The 26,486-nt window shown below is 41.0% G+C and overlaps 1 protein-coding gene across 2 annotated transcripts; it reads right to left on the bottom strand.

Annotated features, from left to right (window-relative positions):
* Nucleotides 1–209: 209 nt before the first annotated feature.
* pdgfrb (platelet-derived growth factor receptor, beta polypeptide) lies at nucleotides 210–26,486 on the bottom strand. Of its 2 annotated transcripts, none has more exons than XM_046405844.1 (23): nucleotides 26,057–26,486; nucleotides 16,472–16,557; nucleotides 15,586–15,903; nucleotides 15,101–15,358; nucleotides 14,275–14,405; nucleotides 13,741–13,906; nucleotides 12,096–12,276; nucleotides 11,464–11,579; nucleotides 11,140–11,263; nucleotides 10,774–10,985; nucleotides 10,300–10,394; nucleotides 10,068–10,200; nucleotides 8,631–8,735; nucleotides 8,252–8,362; nucleotides 7,278–7,434; nucleotides 6,946–7,112; nucleotides 6,346–6,458; nucleotides 5,870–5,992; nucleotides 5,494–5,605; nucleotides 4,643–4,742; nucleotides 4,096–4,201; nucleotides 3,104–3,396; nucleotides 210–1,743 (listed from the first exon to the last, which is right to left on the bottom strand). In XM_046405844.1, exons 2-23 carry the CDS (start codon nucleotides 16,518–16,520, stop codon nucleotides 1,593–1,595), a joined length of 3,321 nt encoding a protein of 1,106 aa, XP_046261800.1. In that variant the 5' UTR covers nucleotides 16,521–16,557; nucleotides 26,057–26,486; the 3' UTR covers nucleotides 210–1,592. The 2 variants fall into 2 exon arrangements, with proteins under 2 accessions (XP_046261800.1, XP_046261799.1); XM_046405843.1 differs by having other exon boundaries at nucleotides 16,472–16,546; nucleotides 26,057–26,485.

Genomic DNA, 26,486 nt, shown 5'->3' with positions numbered 1-26,486 from the left:
CTGATGGATTCAGCTAGAAATCACTGAATGTGTAGAACAGAAATTTATCACCAGGAATTAATTTCGATCTATATTAATATTTTTAGATGTTTACTTTTAATATATTTTTTTTTTAAAAATGGATTGGGAAAAAAAAGATGTAAACAGTGCAGGGCAGATAGAATAGAGGCATTGAATTCATGATGGATAAAAGAATCACTAAACCAGTGTTACTATGATAGTACACATTTATTGTCACATTTACAACTTATAAAATGGCACATATAAAAAATACATTTGTAAACGTTAAGAACTGCTTTGGTACCATAGCTCGTGATACAGTGATCTTGTGCATTTTAATTTGCTACAATGTGTTGTTTTAAAAGGTGGACAAAGTATTGAGAGTTGAAACAATGTGTAAGCGGATGTTATGCAATGTCACAAAGACTAAAAGCACGTACACGTATGGCTATCTAGCTCATTCAGTAAGCAAAAACGGCTGCAGGACAAAACTCTGTCAGTCTATATACAAAGGCACTCATGTGCTTCTTGTGCTATGGCAGTGATATGCTGTGTTTATTATTTTCACTTGTCGATCACAGAAACTGTTTTACTGTAACAGCAAAAAAATTTAAGTCAAAAGCTGATTCTCAGTTGAGTTATTCTATCTCTATTGTATTTAAACCTTCATTATGAATATCCACATTTCTCTAAATAAAGTGCAAATCTGGTACAGAACTACGAAATAAACCTACATTAGAAAAGTAAAAAATGCTCACAAAGAAACCTCCCTATGACATAGGTAGCTAAAAAGAAATTATTTCTCATAGTAAAACAGTGCATGTAGAATCTGCATTTCAGGTCCTTTTACAAAACTATTACAACACAGAGGATACTGGTCGTACTTAAGGCATACAATGCAACATAAAATTTTAATTCACTTAACACGTTTCTATGGCTCATTGTGGTTTAATGCTCATGATTCCCACTAATATGTAACTTACCTTTTTTTTTTCTTGTTTGTACAGTGTTTTGTTTCCATGTGTGTGAATTTGTTTAATGGGTTATTTTTATTGTCGTAAATCATCTTGTGCTTGTAAAACTAATAAAATTGCTCATTTAAAAAAAGAAATACCCGCTTTTCTAAAAATTGACACTGTGGACTGTTAAGGAGGGCTAAAGTAGTAAGAGCAAAAAAAAAAGGATATATGGTTAAATGCAGCTGAAAAGGCACATATCTCATGAGGCCTCCTAAGACTGGGACATACAGTAAATGCATCTTTACTTAGTGTAAACTGATTCAATAGTATGTATTCTATGTGTCCGTGTGAGGCAAGTACCGCATTTATACTGTGGCAAGCTTCTAATAAATGGATGATAAACTCATGCTCATTATTTCTAACGATTTTGTAGTTTCAGAGGTACTAAGTGTGATACAAAAAGTCAAAGATGGGCAAAACTTTCCGAGTGCTTAGTGTAGATAAAGAGGTTGCCCTCTCAGTCTCAGTTTTGCTACATTCTAGTTTAGTCATGTTCTCCTTTTGAGGCATGTTTGTAAAAAAAAAAAAAATCCCAGAAAAGAGCTGTGTTTTGTCAGGGTTTCCTACGTGTGGCTACAGGAAGCTGTCTTCTACCTCGGGTGTCCCTCCCGAGGAGCCCAGCAGAGCGTCTCTCTCGCTGGTCTCCTCCAGCCTGTCCTCCTCTGGAAGAGTGTCATTCGTGTCCTGCGACATGGAGTCAGTCTCCTCCTCCAGAGCCAGAGAGCTGAGGGCAGGAGAGCAAAACACAACTTCACACTGTGTTCTCAGTCACGTATGAGTCACAGAACTCGGCAGTATGTATTAATGTCCCTTTGTGGTGCCGTTTCTGATCTTCCCCAATTTTATCATCTTCCTTCCAGCCACCGCAAGTCTTTTTTTTTTAACCTAGAAATGAAACTACTCATTCATTTAGAGAAATGATGCATCTTTTGCTTTTCATCCTTAGCACATGAATAATATTTTCTAGAGTCAGAGAAGTATTTACAGTACGGCTGGGTGCATAGAAAAATGTCGAGTACTCGCTTTGTACTTCTTGCACCTGCACTCTTGCACTTATGTACTTTGCAGCGTGCAGCAAAATAATCCCAGACGAAATGATTTGGAGCAAAATGTCTAAATTTTATTTTACTTAGTAAACTTACTTAGCACTTTTTACTTGTTAAGATGTTGAGCAGCATCTCCCTGAATAAAGTTTAAAAATAAATTGTATCTGTTGGCCAGTTAGTATTAGTGATACAGCTGAAACTAGAATTTTTAAAGGCCATTTATAGGTTAATTGTTAATTAATCTGCCAATTATTTTCTCAATTTTTATTAAGTCTCTGTCAGACAGTCAGTCTAAAACCTAAACATGCACAGTTTTGAATCAGAAAGAACAAACAAAAGCAAATCATCGCAAAAATTAATAATTAGTCTGTTACCATAATATTTATTGATTTGATTGCTGTCAATATACTAATTTATTAATTGTTTCAGCTCTAGGAAATATCTTTGCAATTGTAAATATTGAATAATCTTGAGTTTTTTAATTTCATCTTAAGCTTTATGTGCTCATGAGATCCTCAGTGACATCAGTCTGTGGACCAACAGTGCAACTCTGTTTTCTCTCATAAAGGGGCCAGAAACCTCAAGCCCAAACCACAATGTTAAAGGTATCTATGACCCAAATGTAAGCAAAAGAATCACGTCAGTGCTAGAAGTCAAAACATGGGGCTGTGCTGTCACTCCCGGACTGATTGGCAGATCTCCTAACAAAGAGGCTAACACTAAACAATCACTAAATAAGTCATGCAAAAACAACTTGAATTATATGTGTAAATATATCTAGATGTTGTCTGTTAAAGCGTTTGTTTGACCTTTCAAGCCAACTTTGCCTGGCTGCATGTTTATATATGCTATCAAAACATGTCTCCATGTCAGCCTCCATAATACAGCTTTTGTCTCAGCTCTACATCTGGATGTGTGGGTGTGTGGTGGAAAAAAAAAAAAAAAAACACTGCTCTTGTTAAGCAAACACATCCTCATCTTTCTCCCGACCCCAGCATTTTGCACATATCTGCAGGATCCTTTTCAGCAACTCTGTACCTTGCAGGGCTTTCTGACGGGACGTCAGTGAAAACTTCCTCCGGCTTGGGGTCTGGAATGGGAATGATGTATTCATTGAATGAAGTTATGACTTCCTGTGCGTTCGCCTCTTGTCTGATCTCTCTAGGGCTCGGGCTCTGGTTGTGAGGGGCCGGGGGGAAGGAGAGGGTGACGGGGGATAGGGAGCCAAAAGCTGGGTTGGCAATAGGAAAGGGTGAGGAGAGTCGGGGTTTGGTGCGGGCGACTGCCGGGTGGTCACTCTTCAGGAAGTTGTCATCGACTTGGTTGTATCTCTGTTGACATGAGACAACAGTTTCATTATTTGAGCAACAAGGACTGTAAGTGATTAACAATTTGTGATATTTGAGGTTATGCAACAATTGCAACAGTGTCATGCAGCATAAAACAAAAGTGGGTGAAATACTGAATCTTTTGAGAGGAAAAAAAACTTCATTTAAATTTTTAATTTTACATTAGTATTATCTGCAAAATATACTTTAAGTATCAATAAAAAGCTTAAGTAATTGTTGTGTAGTATTTTATTAGTATCCTTTATTGTATGATTGGATTAACTATAAAATACATTTTGTGTAATTATAAGAACAATAATTCCATCTGAAATGTAGTGCAGTAGTATAAAGTAACATAAAATGGAAATATTAAGTATTGTACAAGTAGACCAAAACTGTACTAGAGTAAATGTACTTCATGTATTTTTACCACTGGTATCTACATAGTTGACCAGCACTAAGTAAGTAAGTTTTCTGGTTCAGTGACTGAATGATTACCAGGCCTACAAGCAGCCACTAGGGGGCAGACAAACTGAGTGTGAGTGAATAAATAAATGGGTAGATGAAGAGGAAGATGAATGAATCAATTGGTATATGACCTTACCAAACTATAATATAACATTTTAAGATCAGGTGTATGTGGTACAGCGTTAGAGGTCCACACTGACAGTGTCATGCAGCACTGATGTATAAATGAAGCACCTTTTTGTAGCTGTCTGTCAGCATATTCCCCACACAGTGAACTAGAAAAGAGAACTCAGGCCTTTTCTCAAACTTCTCATCCCAGCACTTCTTCATGAGCTCATAACTGCAACATAAACAACATAAAATTAGTATTTCATGTTTTACACTTTCTTGTCAGACTTACTGATAACACTTAAGTCTTCCACTTTAGTGTTATCAGTAAAACATATGCCAGGACTGAGCCAAACCGGAAATGATTGATGATGATTTTGGTGAGTTTTATTTCGTTTATGTCTTGTTTGAATAAAGTGTGTTTTACAGTGACATTAAGCTCATCTTAGTTCATCTTAGAAACTAGAGTTCAGAAGGTGTATTGTTTTTTTCAGTGCAGCACTTGCTACTCAGCCCGTTAACTTCAGTATATATTTCTGCATTCATACATTGACATCTTTGACATGATGTCAACACTGTTGCTTTCTCACATTCTGTTTTTTTTTATGTTTTAAACTAAAATTGTGGCCATATCTTACAAAATGCACCTTTAATGGTAAACAGAGAGACTCACACTTCATCAGAGGCGTGAGCGGGTTTGGCCATTCGATAGCCTCTCTTCAGTGCGCTGTAGAACAACTCATTCATGGGCAAATCAGGGTAGGGGGTTCCTCCTGCACAAAGCATTTCAAATCATTTTCAAACCCAGAAATCAGAAATTTATATACCAGCTAGAAATAGAATCAGTAAGTGTCAGTTAGTATAAATCATAGGTTCATTTCATTAATTTCCCAACAGACAGTTAACAACACTGACAGTGTAAAAAATGGATCTGAAAAGTCCAGTGAATGTGAGATTGAGACTGGGAAGCACACTGAATCTTTGGTTATCACTTACAGAGGCTGAATTGTCACTTTGTTTTTCACCATTAGGGCTTAAACTGCATATGCAATGAACCGTCTCCTTTGTTTTCATGCAGTTTCAAAAAATCGTGGGAAGAGACTTTAAAAGAAAAAAGAAATTCACAATACTCTGACCAAGGAAATGTTGATTTCAAAGCTTAACTGTGCCAAATACGATTAAGACCTCATATGAGGCTTCAAACAAGCCACTATGTACTTGCAGGCATGGAATGTGTGATTTGTTTTAGTTTTGCATACACATACCGGTATTTATTTAATTTAGCCATTTTATGCTCATAGAAACATATTTATGTAATTTATAGTTTACCAGAAGAGAACAAGAAGGAGTCCGTTACAGTGTTTGTGACTTCAAGTATTAGTGAGAAGTCAAGCAGGTGAAACCAGTAAAATGTGACCCACATAAGCGATTAAAGGAGATGAATCCCTCTTCTGTGTAAAACAGTGGTTCGGATTAATGACTATTTGTGCTTATGTGTGTGAGTATGAGTGTGTTCAGACGGACCCAGTGTGAAAATTTCCCAAAGAAGGATGCCATATGACCATACATCGCTCAAGGTGGTGTACAAATTATGGAAAATACTCTCTGGTGCCATCCACTTCAAGGGCAGGAAGGTCTGAACAAAACAGAGAAAGATTTCCTGTGAGTCAATAAAAAGCCATTTAATTCAGCCAGTTAAGAGTCCAGTTTGTAGTTATTTGCTGCCATTGTGGATCTTACTTTCCATACGTTATTTATACGCTGTACAATGTAACTATATGCATTGCATTATATTGATTTGGCAGATGCTTCAAGCGACTTTCTATGCATCCCTTGAAAGTGTTTAAGAATAAGGGTAACTTATGGAACTGATCTGCTCAGTGATTTTTCCTTTACTTACACTGCCTTTAGAGATGTAGTTGGAGTCATGCATGATGTCTCTGGCCAAGCCAAAGTCACAGATCTTCACCAGTTTGCCCTCACAGATCAACACATTCCTGGCAGCGAGATCACGATGGACGCACTGTGGTGGAATAACAAAAAATTAAATTGTTGTTTTTACTCTTCAGTTTTTGTGCAGCATAAACAAACAAAATAAAAGTGTTAATTAGTGAGCTTGAGAGATGCTGGTGGGTGACTTTTGTTTTCTTCAAACAAGGCCAGGTTACCTGCTTCCTCCATGTCCTTATGCTAAGCTAAGCTAAGCATACAAACATGAGAGTGGTATCAATCTTCTCTTCTAAATCTCAGTCAGAAAGTGAACTAAAGTATTTCCCCAAATATGGAACTATTCCTTTAAATGGAAACAAATTCACAGAACCTCAAGGCTAGAGTCAAATATCACCAGCTGATGAAATACTAGTCCTGAAATCTTACATTCTTAGAGGCGAGGAACTCCATCCCCTTTGCCACTTGGTAGCTGAAGCCCAAAAGATCATCATAGGTGAGAATGGGAGAGTCACTGATGACCAGGTCCAGTCTGCCGCCACCTGAATATGGTGAGATGGACAAGGTGAGATGTCGAACATGAAGATGACAAGATGAGGAACATCTCATGAATGAAGACATTGTCTTTCTGCTGGGGAAACTCCGGCCGTCCTGTGACTGCATGGATTGAAATGAAGCTCAGGCCTTTATGTTGTAAGATTTATGTGTGTGTACATTCGCTCCAGTCTGTGAGCAAAGAGCAAAAACTGTCATTGATTTATGACGCTAAAGCAATTAACATATGCATGAATTAAGCTATTTTAAGTTCATTGATTGAAAATAGCACTTTTCACACATAAGTACAGGGGAGTTCCTCCACTCTACAGCAGCAGGCAGATGGCTACTGGCTGGCCTCACATCATACTGTACTTTAAGTGTAGCTCTTTCTTGTTTGTTCGCTCTGCTCAGCATGCTAAATTAGTCATACTTGTTTTCAAGTTCAACACTGAAGAACTGTCAATATAGGAGCCTATGTGGCTCGAGTCAAACCTTGTTCCTGATAGATATCCTGTTGGTAGGGAGATTCATATGGAGAGGGCTGGATGTCTGCATACTTGATGGCGTCTATCTGCTCCTGCATGGGCACATAGACTGAGGGCTCATCTTTGCTCATGTCCATGTATCCTCCATCACTCTCACTTCCAAAAGACACATAGCTGGGGAGAGGGGGGATACATAAAGTGTAAAAATGTACTGAAACCGATGCCACATTTTATTCATGATTGACAACAAAATGAAGGTGCAAGACAAACTGGTCCTCTCTGCAGCCCTAAATAGGGTTTTTTGTGCAGATCTTTGAGGTTTTGGTTTGTTCTTCTCACCATTTCCTCTGGCTGAGCGGAGTGCTTCCTCTGGAGATGAGACAGTCGTTGTCTTGGTTCTTCTCGGCATAATACTGCAAGAAGGTGTGCTTGTTCCTGTGCAGGTAGTCCACCAGGTCGCCGTAGCGACAATACTCAGTCACCAGATACAGAGGGCCTAATTCATGGAAGAAGAAAAATCTATGTCGTTTACACTAATAAAACATTAACTATAGACAGGGCACATTTTCTTTTCATGGAACAAAAATGTACATTTAAAAGCATATATTAATCTAAATGAAGTTTGTTTAGGAAAGTCTCTGTAATATTAACTGAAAAGGTGTTCATTAAGTGAGTATACATTTTTTATTAAACATTCAAGATTAGTTGATAATTAATTTGATACATTAGTCTTTCATTAGTCATATTTCTGACATGTTCAGAAACAAACTTTGTAATTATTGTTAAAGTTGCTGTGCCTACTAACAAATGTAAAAGAATGGATAAGTAAACATTATGTGTGCTGCGTAACTGTGGTTTATAAATGTGCAGGTCATAAATGATTTAAATCGTGCATAGGTGAGCAGCCCCTGATCAGGTGACGAGCTACCGAAAGTAACATCATGAATGGATCATAATGTGGTATAAGCTTTTACATTAACTTTTTAGAAAGATGAAGCACAGCAGAAGGCCAGAAATGAGGAAAAGCTGAGTTTTCTTCCTTAAAGGGAACTGGCATGCTTTAGCATTTGTTGGAGAGTCCCCTTTTACAGAACACGAGTATGAGAAATTTGTTTTATGAGACATGAGAGATTAGACGTGCAGTAAATAAGTGTGTCCTAACCCAACGTTGCCTGTGCGAACACAAAGCATGACGGTTTCCCCTCAAGAAAACGCTCACCACTGATATCAGGTGATGTTAATGCATAAACAGACCATAAAAATGACCTCATGACCTATGATGCGCTTTAACACAATAAGGCACTGATTCCTACCATGTTTGGTGCAAGCTCCTAGCAAGTTTACGATGTTGAGGTGAGGACCCAGGTGACTCATGATCTTCAACTCTGACATCAGAGCCTGAGTCTCACTCCTCCTGGCTGTAGCTGGATGGAGGAAAAAAAGAGAAGGAGCAGGAAGTAGGTATGAGAACAGCAGAACTAAACATACAGACATCACACTACACCCTGGCCAAATTGTTCAATGATCCGTTGGATGAAACTCAAACCAGGCTGGCAAACAAGCTAAAGCTCAGCATGCTGTTGCTCTGGAGGAATATGGCTGTGGTGTCACAGTGTTTGACAGCAATACGCAGGCGACTCTACTCTGATCCACACATGGCTTTCCACTGTGTTTTTACATTGTATGTCTTACATTTCAGCATTTTCACGGCCACCTTTGTGCTGGATTGGGAATGAGTGAGGCCATACGCAGTAGCCTCGACCACCCTGCCAAAGGCTCCTGATCCAAGAGTGCGACCTGAAATGCAGAGAAAGGCTCAGTGGGAAACAGTGTGAATGTAGCACATGGTAGACCTGAAAAGGAGAGAACCTCTCTGTTCATTTTGTCAGCGATGGATATAAAATGGTTGGTTCACATATTGAGCAGAGGTCTAACCATGGAAGGCCTCCGTGAGTTTGGTATGCTTCCTGTTTGTAGGGAGCAGCTGACTGAGAATGACATATAATCAACAACAAAAGGCTTAAAAAGGGCTTTAAAAATGAGGTGGGATCACAGCCAAGAAGACCACTTTAACAAACCTCACTTAGTATTCTAGTCTCAACGACGCCCAGACGACCCAAACCACCCACAGCACTAAAGTCACCTGGTGATAGCTGCATGCTCGTTTGTTTGCTCTTGTCTGAGCAACAAACAGATTGCTGATTAAAAGTCTGTGCAGTCTGATATTAACTTTTAATTAAATTTTTTATTTAAATTACTTTATTAATCCCAATCTGGGAAATTACTTCTCTGCATTTAACCCATCACTGATTGAAACACACAGGAGCAGTGGGCTGCATCAAGTATCAAGAGCATATATTAGGGGTTAAATGCCTTGCTCAAGGGCACATCATGGGGGGTGGGGACATTATCACTCCACCACACTCAAATTTTTCCTGCCCATCCGGTGGAGGAATTGAACCAGCGACCTTCCAATCACAAGCCGCTACTTATTAAAACAGCAACACTGAAGGACCATGTGATGTCAGCAAATAGAAAAGAAACAATATATTGTATATATTATATGTATATAACATAGCGCATATTATCAAATGAATCATATATGTGCATTTGATGCATTATGAAAACAAAACTAAACTAAAAAAAAGTAAATGATAATCAAGTAGGTGAAAGAAAACAAAGGTAAACTGCAACCTAAATTTTAACAAGCTTTTTGCAGATATTATTGCATTTATGTGTGAAATTTGCTTTTTATATATTTACTTATTTTATACATTTTTAAACGTGAAATGAGTATTGTTACTCTGTCGATCCACACAATAATTAAAAATTAAATAACAAATTCTTTTAATAGACTTGTTGTCTAATTGAATGTAAAATGATAAATTATTACAATAATGTCAACAGTCTCACTAAGTACTTTACCTAAATTGTATTTCCTGCTCTTATACTTCTTATATGTATTTGAAACACTTTTTGTTATTGGCTTTGTTACTATAAATGTTAAAAGAATACAGTGGCAGCACATCCAAGTTAAGGTAAGTTAATTTGTATGTTACATAAATTGTCTCACTGGGTCCACATTAGCACGTCTTCATGCTATCTGTCCCTTTTTGCCCGAGAACTCACCCAGCACCAGGTTGTCTCGAGACATTTCCCAGGCCAGGTCATAAGGCAGATGGATGGGGTCCACATAGATGTACTCATGACCGTCCTGGCTCACAGACTCTATGACCTTCCATCTGATCTCATAACGAGGTTTCTGAGAATACAGAGAGAAAAATAACACGCATGAGAACAAAACTGAACCCCAAAACAAAAGGCTTCTTTGTGCATTTTAAATCGTCACACTTTCTCTTACCTTCCTCCATACAGCGATGAGGATGATGATAGACAGGATAATGATGGCCACTAAGGCCAGAACAGCAGCTAATACTGCCACCTGGGAGAAGAGAGCTGCAATAGGCAAATATACGCAGAGCATTAGGAGGCAGATGAGGTTTACACAGAGAACATTTAACCAACTGTTGTCAAATTCCTCAGGAACATAAAACAAAAGTTGCAGCTTGGCTGACATTTATGGCTAAAGTACAAATACTTAAATTTTGTATTTTCTCGCTGTTCGGGAAAACATGCCTTGATTTTACCAGACCACCATGTGTCTGTTTAGTTGAACTCAAATGTGACAGATCTTTTATCAATATCGTCGTTCAGCTATTGCGCATTTAAACAGTGAAAAGCGTAAACATACGTACTACATAGAAATTTCAGTTCCCTATGGACAGGCGCTTCAAGTGACACCGAAATATGTAAACCATTAAAATGGGACACCTACTGCTGGACACCAGCTTGATGTCTCTTCTGTCAACAAGTCCTTCTTGGTTGCTGGTCTCACAACGAACTGTGACCTGCTGGGGTTTGTGGAAGGTCACCTGGCTCCGCACTTGGCTGGTTTTACGAGTCTCACTGAAGCTGACATTGGTCTGGATGCTCAGCTGCTCTGGCTCTGGTAGCAGCGGCTGCCACGCCGCTGTTTGGTTGCTGCACCTGCAGCAGGACAGGAGGCCCGCAGGTGGAATCATTTAGACAAGTCAAAGCAAATGCACAGAAAATGAAAGTAAAATAGATTTTTGTGCATGGTTAGCCCCCTAGTGTTTGTTACGTGACAGTTCTGTGATGAATGGGTGCTGGTGTGACTTACTTGAGCATGCTGTCACAGCTGTACCACTGAATGGCCGGGGTTGGGACCCCCTCTGCTACGCAGGTCACCAAGTGTCTCTTCCCAGGGAGGTGGTGGTCCGTCAGGTCTTTAATCTGAGAGGGAACTACACACATGGGGTGCAGCAGTCATTAATCATTACTGACATGCACATAAACAAAGTGTGTCCTTTGATTTTTCTTATGTATAAAGGATACTTTCAAAAAGCCTGTGCTTCAAAACCACAACTGTAATTTCAGAGTGAATTATACAAAAACAACACACTCCCTCAAACCTAATTTAAAGTTTCTTTAAGCAGCCTCTCACCTTGGACTTCCAGGTCAAAGGTCACTTCCTTTGAGTCATCTCCATTTGTGACAAGCGCTGTGTAGAGGCCCTTCTGCTCCGTCCTCACCCTCACCAAGGTGAGAATAGTGACATACCTGAGGAAGAGGATATATGGACACAGTGAGGAAATTAAAAAAAAGACCATTCACTTTTCCTCCCATATGTATGAGTTACCAAATATTTGTCATGAAAGGAAGTAAGATGACGAAAGAGGTGATGAAATGCTTGGTTGTGTTTATCAACAGCGGGCTTATTTCTCCATCTGTGAATTGAAAAGGCAGACGATATTTCACTTTGTCATTTTGATTCTGAACGTGTGTTGGTCAATATGTGAGAATATGGTGCTCCATTTAAAACACTGTTTGTTTTTTTTCTTTTCTATTTTTTCTCAGACAGACGTTTGTGAGTTGCGACAGGTATCTTGTATTTGAGGTTCCTGTGTGATGAATGATGGAGTCCTGCCCTCTGGAGAGTATTGTGTTTCCCTCTGTGGAGACCTTATCTGGTGATGACTGACAAGAACTAGACGCCACTGTAGGCTGTCACCCTAACAGAGATCCAGCCCTAATCGTGGTCAGAGGACAACTGAAGAGTCTGGGTCAATGTCTCACCTGATCTCATGCTCTTGTCTGGTTATGATGGTTTTGTCTCCCTTGATAGTGGCACCAGCTTTGCTCCAGCTGACCCACGGAGGAGGGTAGGCTTCAATCTCCACTCTAAGCTCCACGTTCTGTTGCAGCTTGGCTGAAATGTTCTGTTTCTGAGCGGGCTTCACCGCCACAAAGCCGAGCTCTGACAAAGAGAAATATTATCATCAGTGACACAATTAACATGTCAAATATTTTGTGTTCTGTACACAATCCATCTTATTTGTAAGATAAGATAAGATAAGATGAACTTTATTGATCCCGCAGTGGGGAAATTCACTTGTTCTGGCAGTTCACAAGGACAGAAGAGTTTGTAGTGGAGGTGTATTTAATCGCTAACTGTTGTGTTTGCAAATCTTAATGCTGCATCAACATTTTTGCCACTTGAGGGCAGCAGAAACAATCATTGAACACAACAAAAGCATATCACGTTCGATAAAGCAAACATGTTGCCTCCTTGCACATGCAAAAGACACTGAGCAACATTAGCATTCATTTGGAGTCATATATTTTGGCCACCTAGTGACTACAAATCCAGTGTTGACTCTCAGCTAGCTTTGTTTTGTTCTCTGCTCAAAATCCTGGGAGACATATTTGGCTCTTGAGTTGGTAAATGCTCCACGAGGTAGTTGGTAACTTTGTCCGTCTGCTGTCTGGGACTGAGCACGTAGCCTGCAGTGGGAGTTAAGCTGAGGCTTAAAATGATGGTGAGAGCTGTGAGAACCAAAATAGTAAAGCTGAAGTAAACAAAACAATGAGCTGAAAAGATTAAGAAGCTGCATATGCCTGTGAAGCTTTGTAGAGTCTGTCGATATTTCTGTTTTTTCATGAAGAGAACTGTCTTTCCAATACAAGCAGTCATTTGAACCATAGTTTATATAAAATATTTATTATATCATAATCATATCATAGATTATACTGAATATACTGAAGTTACTTCACTGGACAGCAGGTGAAAGTCACTGACTGTGCTGGGACAGCTGAACTTCTGTGGACAGACACTATCTGTCTTTTCCACGGCAATGTCCAGAAAGCTCCACTACACTGTCCCTCTCTCCATGGAGCGTTGTGGTTCAAGTTATTCAAGGATTTCATAAATACAAAACGTGTCGCTGCACACAGAATAAGCATTTACAGATCCAAATGCACGAAGTGACTGAAGTGAAAAAGTTTGGTGATGAATCCTGCTTTTATTGGCTCTTAAACTGCTACTTGTAAAATCACATTTTTGCTGGCCTTATGGTATATTAATGGTTGAGTTAAAAAAAAAACTGTTGCACATTACTTATGTACTTGGAATTTATTTACAAAAGCCTAAATACAGAGTTACAGCACCCACCTGGTTTGAAACTATGTTCTTCAGTGCATACACACCATGTCAATGGTTTATTTCACACTTTGAACATAAATAAATAAAAGTCTTCTTCGTTTCCTCTGAAAGAAGCACCTCTCTCACTCGACTTGCAAAGGTTTACATAATAAGCAGTCTGATCTCTGCCAGTGAAACACAATAATAATCTGACCGGCATCAGTTTGTTTTAGTTCGGTGTGTATATATATGTGAGTGTGTGTGTGTGTGTGTGTGTGGGTGGGCGGGTTTCTCTCTAACCGAGCACAGTGATGTTGACACTTGCAGAGGCAGTCTGGTCTTGGACACCTTCATGGACATGGCAGATGTAGTTTCCGCTGTGGGCCACCATGGCACGAGGGTAGATCAGGCTGGAGCGCATGTTCATGGCGGACAGCACGTATGTCAGCGGCTGGACTTCACCAAGCTAGAAGATCAAGGAAAATTCTATTTTGTTATCATGTTGAAAATGAACATACCACACAGTTATGAGTGTAGCGAATGTTATCTGATCTGTAGCAAAGATCGTATGAGAGATTCACCCACGACTGGCAAAGTTTATCAACAAAGCTGGAACTTCTCAGTGGTGATAGTCGTAATCATCCAAGAATGGTCCCAAAGAAAACTGATCATTACAAAACCAACACCACATGTTATGGGAAGATTTTCACGGGGGGATAAAAATTAAGGTGTGTCTCTACATCTTGATGCAATCTGGGCTCAGTCACGAGGCCTAAGGGTGATCACGAAGGGAAAGCTGAACAAAAGCGCTTGTTCTGCACCACTCCTACTCACCTCTCTGTTGGGGATATCCCAGAAAAACTTCACTAGCTCCACTCCGTGCACTGTGCAGTTTACGGTCAGGGGTTCGCCCTGCTTCAGGACGGTCTTTGACACGTTGATGTAGGCGTCGATGGTCTCTGGGACTGGGATGGGGAGGGGAGTGTGTGGGTGAGAGGAGGAAGAGGTGGTGTTGATGTGATTTATCGGTACAATATGTAGGAGAGTCTCCTCCGCTAGTAATCACTTAACAAAAATAAAGCCTGAAATTAATATTTTTAACTTATCAGTATTAGTCAGAGCTGAACTGGTCCCTGCAGTTTCATCCCAACTAACAAAAACTTTACAGCTACACAAAAGTAAAACCAAATGAAGTTCTCCAAACAATCTAATATGTTCTCTAGCCAAACAACTGCACTCTGAGATCAAAAGCCCAGTATTAATCTCATTACTTCCTCTGGCTCTTTCTGCACATCATCTGGTAGCAAGTCTTCCACCAGAGAGTCGTTAGGTGACCAAAACATGTGCAACAATACAGGAATAAATTATACTTTTGGACTCACAGTGCAATATTTTGGCCACTAAACTTGTATATTATGCTGCGTAAGCCATTTTTAGAAATGTGATAGACATTTTATTGGAATTTTTATAGTGCTTTGAAAAGATTCATTAACTTTAATAGTTTGGGTGTAGTCAGAGATTGAATTGAAGGGGCCAACTTTGTGTGGGTTTGTGGGCTCTCAGGAGTTCCAGCACACATGGGGGTGAGTTGATAATGACCACATTTTGGACTTTGGAAAGAGCTGTTTCACTAACCAAACTTTTTAACCTGCATACCTACCAACAATGCTGAGGACGTTGAAGGCCTGAGACTCTTTCACCTCCCCGTCCAGCTCTCCCTGACACACATAGGTCCTGTCCTCTATCGCTGCCGTGTACCCCTCACTAGGAACATAAAACCCTTTGATGGGCACATCGGTGTCCGTCTCATACAGGGTGACACTGATGTTCGGATTAGTGACCACACAAGGGATAGTGCTTTCCTCACTGGTTTTTGTTACCATGCCGTGGGAGCTCTCTACGAACCACACGTCGGGGTCTGTGGACACAAACAAGACTTGGTTGATTATCTTAATTGTGGATCAGAAAATCAATCTTTTTAATTAGAACATATGAAATCAGCATTTTCTCCAAATGAAGAATTTTTTTTTTGTTTCATAAATGATTTACCAGAATGCTCTCCTTTGAAAAAAACATACTGAGTCAATCTAAATTTATTTCCAATAAGCCACAAAAATAGTCACAGGCAAACAAACTATGCCTCACCTGGAACAAAAACAACCACCTCCTTAGTTTCATCACTGTGTCGATCAATGCACTGATACACCCCTGTATGCTTCCAGCTCACGTTCCACAAGGTCAAAACACTGGTTGCAGCGCTGCTTTGCATTATTTGGTAGCTTAGACCACCGTTTTGAAATGGCTCCATTTGGATGTATGGCACATCTTCCCGTTTGAACTCCCAGGTGGTCTCTCCTGAGCCCGAGCAGGTGATGGTGACAGAAGAGCCCTGAGCCAGGACGAGCTCTTTGTCATCAGGTGTGATCTCCAGACAGCATGACTCGGAGCAGAAATACACAAGAGCTGCAGTTGACACAACAAGGAAAAAAAGGTCACGTTTGAGGTCAAAGAGATGGCAGCATGAGGTCAAAGGTTAAATCAACAATACATGCCAGATCCTGTTCTATCTCCAAATGATGAAGGACACGAGCTGTCTGGAGTGGATATGTGGAAGGATAGTGACGCCTTTTCAATGACAGATGCATTTAAAATGACAGAAGTCAGCTTGAAGGAATCAGTTGTTCTTTACATCAAAGTGCTGTTATCTCATAGGCTGAACTGCTAATAAGTAATTCAAATGGGCACATTATTTTTTAAAATATCTTTACTTTGAGGATCATTGTCAGTATTACTTCATATAACCCTTCTCCTCAGCCAGCAAAGCGTGACTTTGTGGCATTTGTTTTGCAGTTGCAACGTTTCAATCATCTAAAGTTACATTTTGATGTGTTGGAAAGAGAAAAAAATTCAGCAGTGTTGCTCTGAGTGTAAATTATTATTCTTGCCGTCAGTTCTTGCTTCTGTATAAAAGCCCCTGTGGTCCTGTAACAGATATTGATTTTTTATTTGTTAACTTAAATTGAGTTCTCACCTGCAACCGTAACTGTCAAATGGAACATGGATGCCGTCACCCTCCGCATGGTGGAAGCCTTCAGTGCGCTTTATTCTGCAAAGAAACTGAGGTTAGAACAATGCTGAAGTATCATCAGTCAATACTTGACAGGCCGGTCTGTCCACAAAATATACAATAAAATTCAGTGGAAAACAGCAGGAAAATCTAATCTGTGAGCACCACAGCTGACGCATGACACCACCCCAGTTAACATCTCTCCATAAGGCTTCATATAATGATGGATTGATTCCTGCCCTCATGAGCTCCAGCAGGTCAGCTTAAGTGAGAGCTTAGAAAACAAAGTAAATCACTTAAAACTGTTCATACTGAAGGCAAAAAAAAAAAACCCAAAGTATTTCTGTCTTGTCAAGATGCTTCCTTCATTGGTTTCAGAGTCTGAGGTCCACATGTAGCTCTTGTTATGAGGTATTTGATGCCTCGCTGCACCAGGACAGAGCGACAATGTCTGGTTCTTTTTGTTCCTGGTTCACCAGCATTCTGCCCACTAACAAACGGGTCACTGTGTGCAGCTTTGCAACACGCTTGCTGGCAACAATCCTGCGTCCAAGCTGTTCTCGAGTCTTGCTGAGCCATTAATTGGTTTTGGTGTAAACAAAAGTGAAAATGAGGACATTCACACACGCTGCTGACACAGGAATGTACCTCAGGTTTTGAAAGGTTGTGGTTTTGTAATACTAATGGGGTATCATATTGTACGTCAATGCAATATCAGCATCATGGAATTTATTCAAGAACTATTGAGGTTAAAGGTGCATACAGTCCTCCAATTTTCAGCATTAAGCACTGTTAGGCAATTTCACTGCAAAGTAAAAAGGCTTAAGAAAAGACTGAGGAGGGGAGAAATGGTTTGTTATTATGTTTGGGATGGGGGTTAAGGCCTGCAGCACACAGATGTCTGGAAACAGTTAGGGATGGATCACAGGCCTGTACGCAAAAGGGTGGGAAAGAGAGAGAGGGCGGAAGAGCGAGGCTTGGGAAGAGCGAGGGTGGAGGAGGAAGAGAGGGAGGGAGGCGGTGGAAAAATTGTGAAATGCATCTTGCGAAAGCTTACCCCATTTAACTTTCTTATTTGATAATGCAATCCAATTTTACAGTCTCTATTTTAAGAATCTGGACTGTGTTTATGCATTATATAATGGAACACATCTTTTAAAGATGACATAAGTCCATCTCATCTGAAACTAATAGTTTTCTCAGTTTTCATTTATCAACTGAACATGTGCATTGTTTACAACTGTATCTATAAAGGTCTATCAGAGTTAATGAATTTTTTTAACAGCTCTTCATTCTGGTATAAACAAAATAAAAGATATAATGGCTAACCCAAAGTGAGCTACTCAAACTAGATACAAGTTGTCTTTCTAAACTAACTGCCTTTGGCACTTCCGCTCCCAAAACGAAACGCTCTTGAGTTGCTCCAAAAACATGACTGGTCCATTTCCTCCCCAGCCTCCTGCTTCTAATAAAAAGGGGTGAAGGAGAAACGGAGAGAGAGAGAGAGAGAGAGAGAGAGAGAGAGAGAGAGAGAGAGAGAGAGAGAGAGAGAGAGAGATTCTTTGTGTGTGTGTGTGTGGCACTATATACACACATATAGAAATCCATATTGGAAAATAACACATGATGCATGTGATAGAACACACATTCAGCACACACAACCCTCTTCTACCACACACACACACACACACACACACACACACACACACACACACAGTCACTGGTGTCTGTGTATAGTTCACGTTCCCACACTATTTCTCAGAAACTTTCCCAGGACCACTGATACACTTGGGACCCTACTGGTCATGACGGCAACAGTCGGGGGGGGGTCACCTTTTCCCCGGGGGCCCCAGCAACCAGCGGTGAAGAACTGTCCTCTGAGGAAGTCGTACATCAGCGCTTAGGATTGCCAGTAACCCCAGTGTCAGTGATGAAGACTTTGAGCGACAACAGCCAAACGCAGTGACGCCAAAGGCATGTGTCATTTGGCACCGTGAGGACTAACAAATCTTACTGTGACTGGCTGCTGCTATTTTTTGCAAAAACATGCCAATGAGCTATGAATTTACTGAGATCAAACCACAGGAAACGTTCTTTTCTGGACAAGAATCCGCATGTTCAAATCTTATTTGGGGGGGTCTTTGAAAAGGAAGGGATAAAATAACGTTTGGCTACTGCAATGTGATGAGGTTCTATGTTGACCACTGGGCAGTGGGGGATACTGAATGGAGGCCTTTGAGAAGGAATCTGACCCTCAAGATAGGATGTGCTGATGCGGAGCAGGACACCAAAGAGAGCCAGAAGACCACTTCAAATAGAGTTTAGAGAGTGAACACTGGAATTAATCAAAGACTTAGGAAAATGCAACAGTAACATCAAAGTTGTAGTCCTGGTGTGAGGACATGCCTAAAGGTATATCTGAACAGTGTAGAAAACATGACTTGTTTCGTGCTAATCTCCTGGTCAGGAAGGGGAATATATTGTACAATAAGTGTTTAAAGGATCAATCAAGGAAAAAAAACAGTTTGGCAGCACTACAGCAGCAGTTTGACCCCCGAAACAGAAAGAAGCTCTGTGTGTGAACCGTGGAGACAGCAGAGTGATGGTTGGGACAATTCGAAAAACATTCACAAGCAGCCACAAGTCAAGTGGTTCTCAGTCTGACGATGAGATGCTTAAAGATGACTGAAAAACATTTTTCTAACATAGTTTATTGTTGTCTTTTTAATCAGTGAAATGGGATCCTCCAATGATCGTGGAGGTCTGAAAAAAACAAACAGTGTTTATATGAGTGATGGCACAGTAATCGCCGTGACAGATAAACTGTTATCCCACCCTATGAGTTTTCCCACAGATGCTGGGAATTTGGTGGCTGATTGACCCTTGTCGGTTTTCATAAACAACCCTGCTACACTCAAAGTGTCACCAGCTAATGAGGAAGAACACTAAAATTGACCTCAGCGGGACGCACGCAGCCCACGCACAGCCCCAGTCCCACAGCAGCCTGTAATCCCACTACTGGGATTATCTATATATACTGTAGCTGCATGTTTTCTTTAAACATCTGGCAGTGATGAAGCAGTCCTGGATGAGGTGGGAACTGCTTTGTGAACCACATTTGAAGCCAACAGCTTGCTTGAGTGTGTGTAATCTATAACAAAGAAGAAAAAATACAGAAAGATGTCCAAAAAGCCTCCCGAAGTGCAGCTGGAGAGCTCTGACTTCCTGTACGGGGAAATTTTCTGGTCTTGTGTGGGTGTAAGGCAGTGATGCATCACTGACACAGCAGACCACCGCAACTTCTAACCAAATACTCATGGAAACAACAAGAGACACCACAATGAGAAGAGAATAAACTGCACATCGTGTAACTTCTACAAAGAGGGAAGTTGTTTTAAATAACAAGCTGCACAAAAAGATGTAAATCACAATCAGAAATGAGGAAAAACAAGAACAAAGAGCAAAGAAAGAGACAAACCAAACAGAAAAAAAACAGTCAACATGCAAAAACAGACCAATTAGACCAATGACAAAGCATGACAAACCATCGTCACACCGCAAGAATATGGCACACGGCAGCAGACAGTGGAAAACACAGCAAAGGGAGCATGCAGACATACAGAATACAATTTATGGGAAACACCACATCAAAGTACGGAGTGGGACGACAGGGAGTGCACACACTCTTACATCACAGACAGCGATGTTTACTCTGCTGAAGTGTACAGGAAGCTGTGATCTGCAAAACAAACATCTCCAATTTTGTGGTCGCTTCTTTCCAAAGCAAACAATTACAGCTCAAATAAAACTATGAAATATGGACTAACTCGTAAGACTGGAATAGCTACAGTGCAGAATGAATGTATATGCCATACTCGTCTTTTTTAGTTTTCAGAAGGATGTCATGTTTTCTTGACTTATCTCAAAACGGCGCCAGAGTTTGGAGAGCTCTGTGGGAAAAGAAAAATGACCCAATGTGTCTTTGTTAGAACAAGCCTCCATTTTTATCACTTGCCTTGTACAGACCAACCTCTCCTGAGGAAAACCCTCTGGTCCCTCTGCAGCTGACCCACTGCTCCCACCCCAGGGGGCTTCATTGCCTCACACCCCCCTTCCCAGAGTATAAACATAACGTGCATTACCAACTACAAGCACATGAGCAGAAGACATTGTCAGCTGGGACTGCACACATGTCATCAACACGCTGTCAGAATATGTGAGTTCCCGTAAGCAGGAAATTCTTAAGGGTACAACGTGCTTATGGAGGCCGTGTTTGCGTCATAACAATCCATCTTTCATATTGTAAAGGAAGAGATAAAAAGAATTACACCTCTAGCTGATCAGTCCTCAGACGACTGCATTTATGTAGAAATAACAGTGCCACACAATTCTGTTTTCTTTTATCTGTCTTGTTAAAATACTCTCCTTGCCTTGCGCCTCCAATGGGTTGAAGTCACTGGCTTCCTGTATATCATGATTTCTTCTCTAATTCTCTACATTTTCCTCACTATGAGCAACCAGTTCATCACACAAATATCTTTTTAGACCTATTGTTAACATAAAGACGTTGACTGCAGTGTTCCCTCCTGACAGACCCGGTCAAATGTAATACATCACCGTGATGGAAATGCCCCACATATTTCTGCACTCCAAAAACTTGTTGGTGTCATAATAGTTTTGCTAAATTTTGAGTAAATGTCTGTAGGATAGGGACAGACTGAAGCACATAAAAGGTCTTGAATGTTAATAACTTAAGTTCAAGAACTGGCCCACTTACAGTACACTGACCCCCAACAAGAAGTTGTGGTTAAACAGCTACTCAAACGTCTGTGTCAGCCAAAAACTGCTTGTCATCCTGTAACTCTAGAGCTTGAAGCTGCACTAAAGCCATCTCAAGTTTGCATTATCAGATTCTGGTGTATTTTAAAACCTACCTCCGCTTTTATTTGGTTCAGCATTAGGACACAATGACTCTGAGTTGCCTGGGCAACTATAGTGACTCTGTACTCGTGCTGAGGCAACACGTTTGGGAAACTGTGGGTCTTGGTGTACTCCCTTTCAAGCAGAGTTGTAAATACTGTTTGTAGTGGTGGTAGGGGGATGTAACGGGCTTCTGTGTAAAACTGATGGTTGTAAAATGCCAGCCTTAGATGTGGCTAGTGTTTGATATCAGCTTAATGATCTAATTTTCAAGTCATTTGGGAACCTAAATCTAGGAGAAGTGATTAAGGTATCAAAAACTAAAGCAGCTGTTGTCATTGAAGTCATGTCAATTTTTCCAATTTTCTTGGGCAGTAAATCATTGAGTTTCATTAGGCTTTACTTTTGTGTGTGGGTGTGCGTGTGTGCGTGCTTCTGCTCAGAGGGAATTCAGTGATATCAGATACACTTGCAAGCATAAGCACCACCATGTCCCCCCACTATTTTCTTCTGAGCTCCCCACCCATCTGTACGGTGTTACCTCTCCTTCTTCCTGCACACGGATCGGCCAAGGAACAGTTGAGGGTACAAGTCCCATGAGAAAAGGAGGACGCCTACACCCCCCCCCCCCCCCCCCCACCTCCTACCCCCCCAATTCCCTCAGCCCCCAACGAAAGAAAGAAACAGAAACAGCTGAATACAATTAGGCTTTAAATTCCATTCATTTCCCTAAGCACATAATGTTGAAAGGAAGGGGGAAAGGAGGGAAAAAAAGAGACAGAGAAGCATCAATCTGGGTGATAATTTACACAGTTTGTGCAATTTTGGCATTTGACATTTTCAGCAAAACAATCTTGGAACAGCTTTTTTGGGTCTTGTTTTTGTTAGAGAATTGACAAAATCAGGATATTAACATCACTGTTGCTCAAAGATGTCAGCACTTACTCTGAAAGCAGCACATAACCATGGTAATAAGAAATCCAAATTAGCGCCCATTTTCCTCTGTGTAGAATATTCTTATCTTGTAAAAGCAGCAGATTGTTTTCCTTTTTCCTCTCTCACTGCACTGTATCAGCAATTCCAGCATGTTTTTGTTGGACTGAGGACTCCAGAGAGAGAAAGAGAGAGAGAGACTTAAAGAGACTTATTTGTGCTTAAAAAGAATCTGATGAAGGCCAAAACTTGATAAAATCTGTATTTTTCCTTATGCATTAAAGTCAGAGAGACTTTAATAGACTATATAGACAAAAGTATTCAGACAGACAGGCTGTTTTTCAAGGGTTGGACTGGGCTCCTTACTTCCAGTGAAGGGAAATTTTAATGCTGCAGCACACCAAGACATTTTGGACAATGCTATGCTTCCAACTTTGTGGCAACAGTTTGTTGAAGGCCCTTTTCTATTCTAGCATGACTGTGCCCCAGTACACAAAGCAAAGTCCATAAAGACATGGCTGAATGAGTCTGGTGTGGAAGAACTTCACCGGCCCAGACATAGCCCTGACCTCACAAATGCTCTCCTGCATGAATGGACAAAATGTCCACAGAAAAACTCCAAAATGTTGTGGAAAGCCTTCCCACAAGAGGGGAAGCTGTTAGAGCTGCAAAGCTGTCTGTGTATTTAGAATGCAATGACACTGAAGCCCCTGTTGGTGAAATGGTCAGTGTCCCAATACTTTTGTCTATATAGTGTATCTTTCTGATATTACACCCATATGAGAGTGGAAGAAGAAGACAAATCATTTACTGGAATAAAGGTAGTAATACCCTTGTGTAAAAATAACATGTTACAAGCATGTTTTGACCCTTAAAAACATTTCAGATCTTGACATTTTACAAGAGTTTGACATTTTAGGAAATACACTTACATGTATTTTTATACTTTGCTTTGAATGGGAGGATCAATACAAATCTTACTATGAGTAGTAAATATGCAACTGCTAGCTCTGAACTAAGAGGTGCTGTTAGATAGCTATTTTTCTATTGATTATATAAGCAGCCCTTAAGGTTAATGACAGGCGTTAAAAACACTCTTATTTATCATTTATTAAGAATGTAACACTCAACAAGTCAGATAATCTGCTTCATTAGGGCAGTGTATTTGATCAGAATTCATTAAGAATGGCCTGGAAACATAAAGAAGTCTAGAGCCACGGGCACCTAAGATATTCTTCAGGTGCTTTCCACCACTATGACCATATGTTTGTACTACTTCTCTGTTACACGCATTTTAAAGGATTCTATAGGTTTGTTAGTACAAATCAAAAGGAAACAGTTCTTCCAGCAAGTCGTCCTGTAGGAGTGGCTGGCTCTCTGACTGAAGATGAGATGCAGCTGCCTGCCTGTCAGCTCAGTGTGAGTGGGTGGGAGGGAAAGAAGGAGGGAACGAAGGGAGAGGCCAGATGGACGGCCAGCCGTACAGGATGTTGTATAGCAGTACCACTTAGTGCTCTTCATTAAAGCCATATGATTCAAGTAAGAGTCTAAGTACAGCATTAAAGAAGCAATGACAGAAAGAAGGGCACAAGAGAGATAGATTTACAAAGAAACAACAGCTCATTTAAAAAGTATGAGTGATGAATTATGAATCAGCCAATAAGTGACCACCAAGGAGTGAGTCAGACACTGTAGAAAACATACAAAGTGTAGGAATACTCATGTAATATGTCTGTCTGAATGACCTTTTAAACTCCCCCGGTTTTAAACAACACTAGTTCTAAGAGTTGCTAAACAGCTGTGCGTTCAGGGATAAATCACAAGAGGACAGAAGGGGATCAGTGTGTTTCAAAACTTTCTGCTGAGCTCAAACTGTGTGAGCCAAATCAGACTGCTGGCATGTTTTCTGCATGGTCATAATGTGAAGCACATTTTCTCAGAGCGGCTGGCATGCGGAGAGTCCAGAGAGCCAGGAAACAGCTGATGACGAAGGATTAGGTCTGGACCAGGAGAGCAGAGCCGAATGGGCAGCGCTGCATCAGGGCCCGGGGAGAAGAGCTCTGCTGCACCACATACCAGCAGCCTGACGCACAGGGAGAAAAATCCCCACCACTCAGGAGACAAATGAAACTTCACTATGTTTTACAAATTCATGCCGCACAGATTCGTCCCAGCATATCTTCTGTTTATAACTGATGTTCAGCAAGAGACATCTAGCTGATGGCAAAAATATGATACGAATGCAGTACAGTCTAATACCGTTGATGGTAAAAGTATGACATGCATGCAATTTTCCAAGGGCTCATCTGTAACCACAGTACTAGACAATGCCTGGACCGAAATATCCACAGAGCCAGAGAAGATCAAAGTCTTCAAAAGGAGCCTCCTAACTGTAGAGGAGAAAACAAACACACAACACATGCCAACATTGTTTACAACTAATTCAGATGCCCCCATATCAAAAAGGTCATCTGTAGACACAGAAGATGTACGTGCAGTTAACCAGCTCAACAACTAAACACAGCAGCGCAGCACGGAAGTGGGAAGGCTTTCAGGTGCAAAACATATGGCGGGATTAGAGTGAAAAGTCATGCATGCCACATGTGTCTGAGCCATGAAATAGCTCACATGGCTGTAATGTAACTCATTCCAGGTACTAAAAGCTTCTCCTGTGATGAATGTGAGGAGATGATTCGAGCGATTGTTGATCCCTGCTCGGCCCTGCGTTCCTCAGGTGAGACCAAGTCACAGCTTTATGAGAGATTTCCGACTGAAAAACGGGCGACTGAGGCATCATGGCTATGAATTCAAGCTGGTATGTGTTATCACTAAAAGAAGACGTGTGCACAGTTACAGAGGATCCTGGTGACACTGACTGATGCCAGCTCTGATATCACTGCACAGCTTGTCAATGAGCTTCTCCATGTAGCTATGCAGTGAAGATTGATTCTGCTAGGGCCATCCACAGGAGGGAGGAAAGAGAGTGATGGTTTAGCGGTTATGGCCATCACTGGTTCACTCAGGGTGACTGAAGAGGGCTGTGTAAACAAACCCTTTAGCAGTGAAGCACAAAGTGGATTGCATACAAACAGCTTGTGCTATAAAGCCCAGTGTGTGTGTTTGTGTGTGTGTGTATGTGAAAGAGAGCGACCCTGGGATACCTTGTCAAGCGTATTCTCTTAGCGAGAAGATAAACATTGTTTAAGTTGCACCGTGTAAAGAGTGAAAAGGTGTCTATGTACAGAGACGCAAACAGCCATGTTGATGTTTGAACAGGTTGTTCACACTCTTTTACATTGTAATTCCTGCTGTGTACACACTCGAGTACGTGAAGAAGCGAGTCCCACCAGCAGAGATACATTTTCACATACTAGCAACAACATCACACAACAAAACCGACCAAAAAGTGTTAAAACCAGATATTGTTTTGTCTTCTGATTATTTTATCAGCTTCAATAAAGGAAATGTTTATGAACCGACAGCGGAGTTACATAAGGATGAGGGGCATCCTCTCTGTGACAGACAGCCATGAAACTGAATCTGTCACAGTGGGTATCCCATGCAGGCTAAGTGAATTTTCATCACTTTGTCCATTTTGCTTCACTTGTGCAAATAGCTGTCAAGCAGCCGTGGCTAAAAAGCATGATCTCTGACAGTGACAGAAGAATTAAGACCCCCCCCACCCCACCCTCTTACCTTCAGAGCGATCCTCGATGCATTGACAAGTCCTCCTTCTCTGTCCAAAGAGGTTTAAGGCCAGCAGTCGGTCTCTCCCTTCTGAAATCGGAGGAGAGATTTTCAGCTGGTCGTCTCCACAGGGGCTGCTGCTTCAGATGTATAGATCCCTCAGATGTTCAGAGTCTGAGGTTAATCTCTACTGTCCCAAGAGCCCGCTGGAGGAGGTGCCTCTCCGAGTCCGGCTGTTTGTTTAGTCAAATCACACAGCTCCGCGGGGGTCTGCTCTCCTCTCTCACACTCTCTCACAAGAGAAAAGCCTGCCCAACACTCCCAAAGAGTGCTGCAAGTCTAAAAAGAGGTGTTCCCAATGGGGACACGCACACACGCACACACACCACTTCCCTGACAGATTCACACAGAGGAGAGAGTCAGTGGTCCGGCCCTGCTG

The sequence above is a fragment of the Scatophagus argus genome, chromosome 12 (assembly GCF_020382885.2).
Source record: "Scatophagus argus isolate fScaArg1 chromosome 12, fScaArg1.pri, whole genome shotgun sequence".
In the NCBI taxonomy this organism is placed as follows: Eukaryota; Metazoa; Chordata; class Actinopteri; family Scatophagidae; genus Scatophagus; species Scatophagus argus.
The sequence above is the reverse complement of the archived record's forward strand: the minus strand, read 5'-3'. Positions and strand labels throughout refer to the sequence as shown.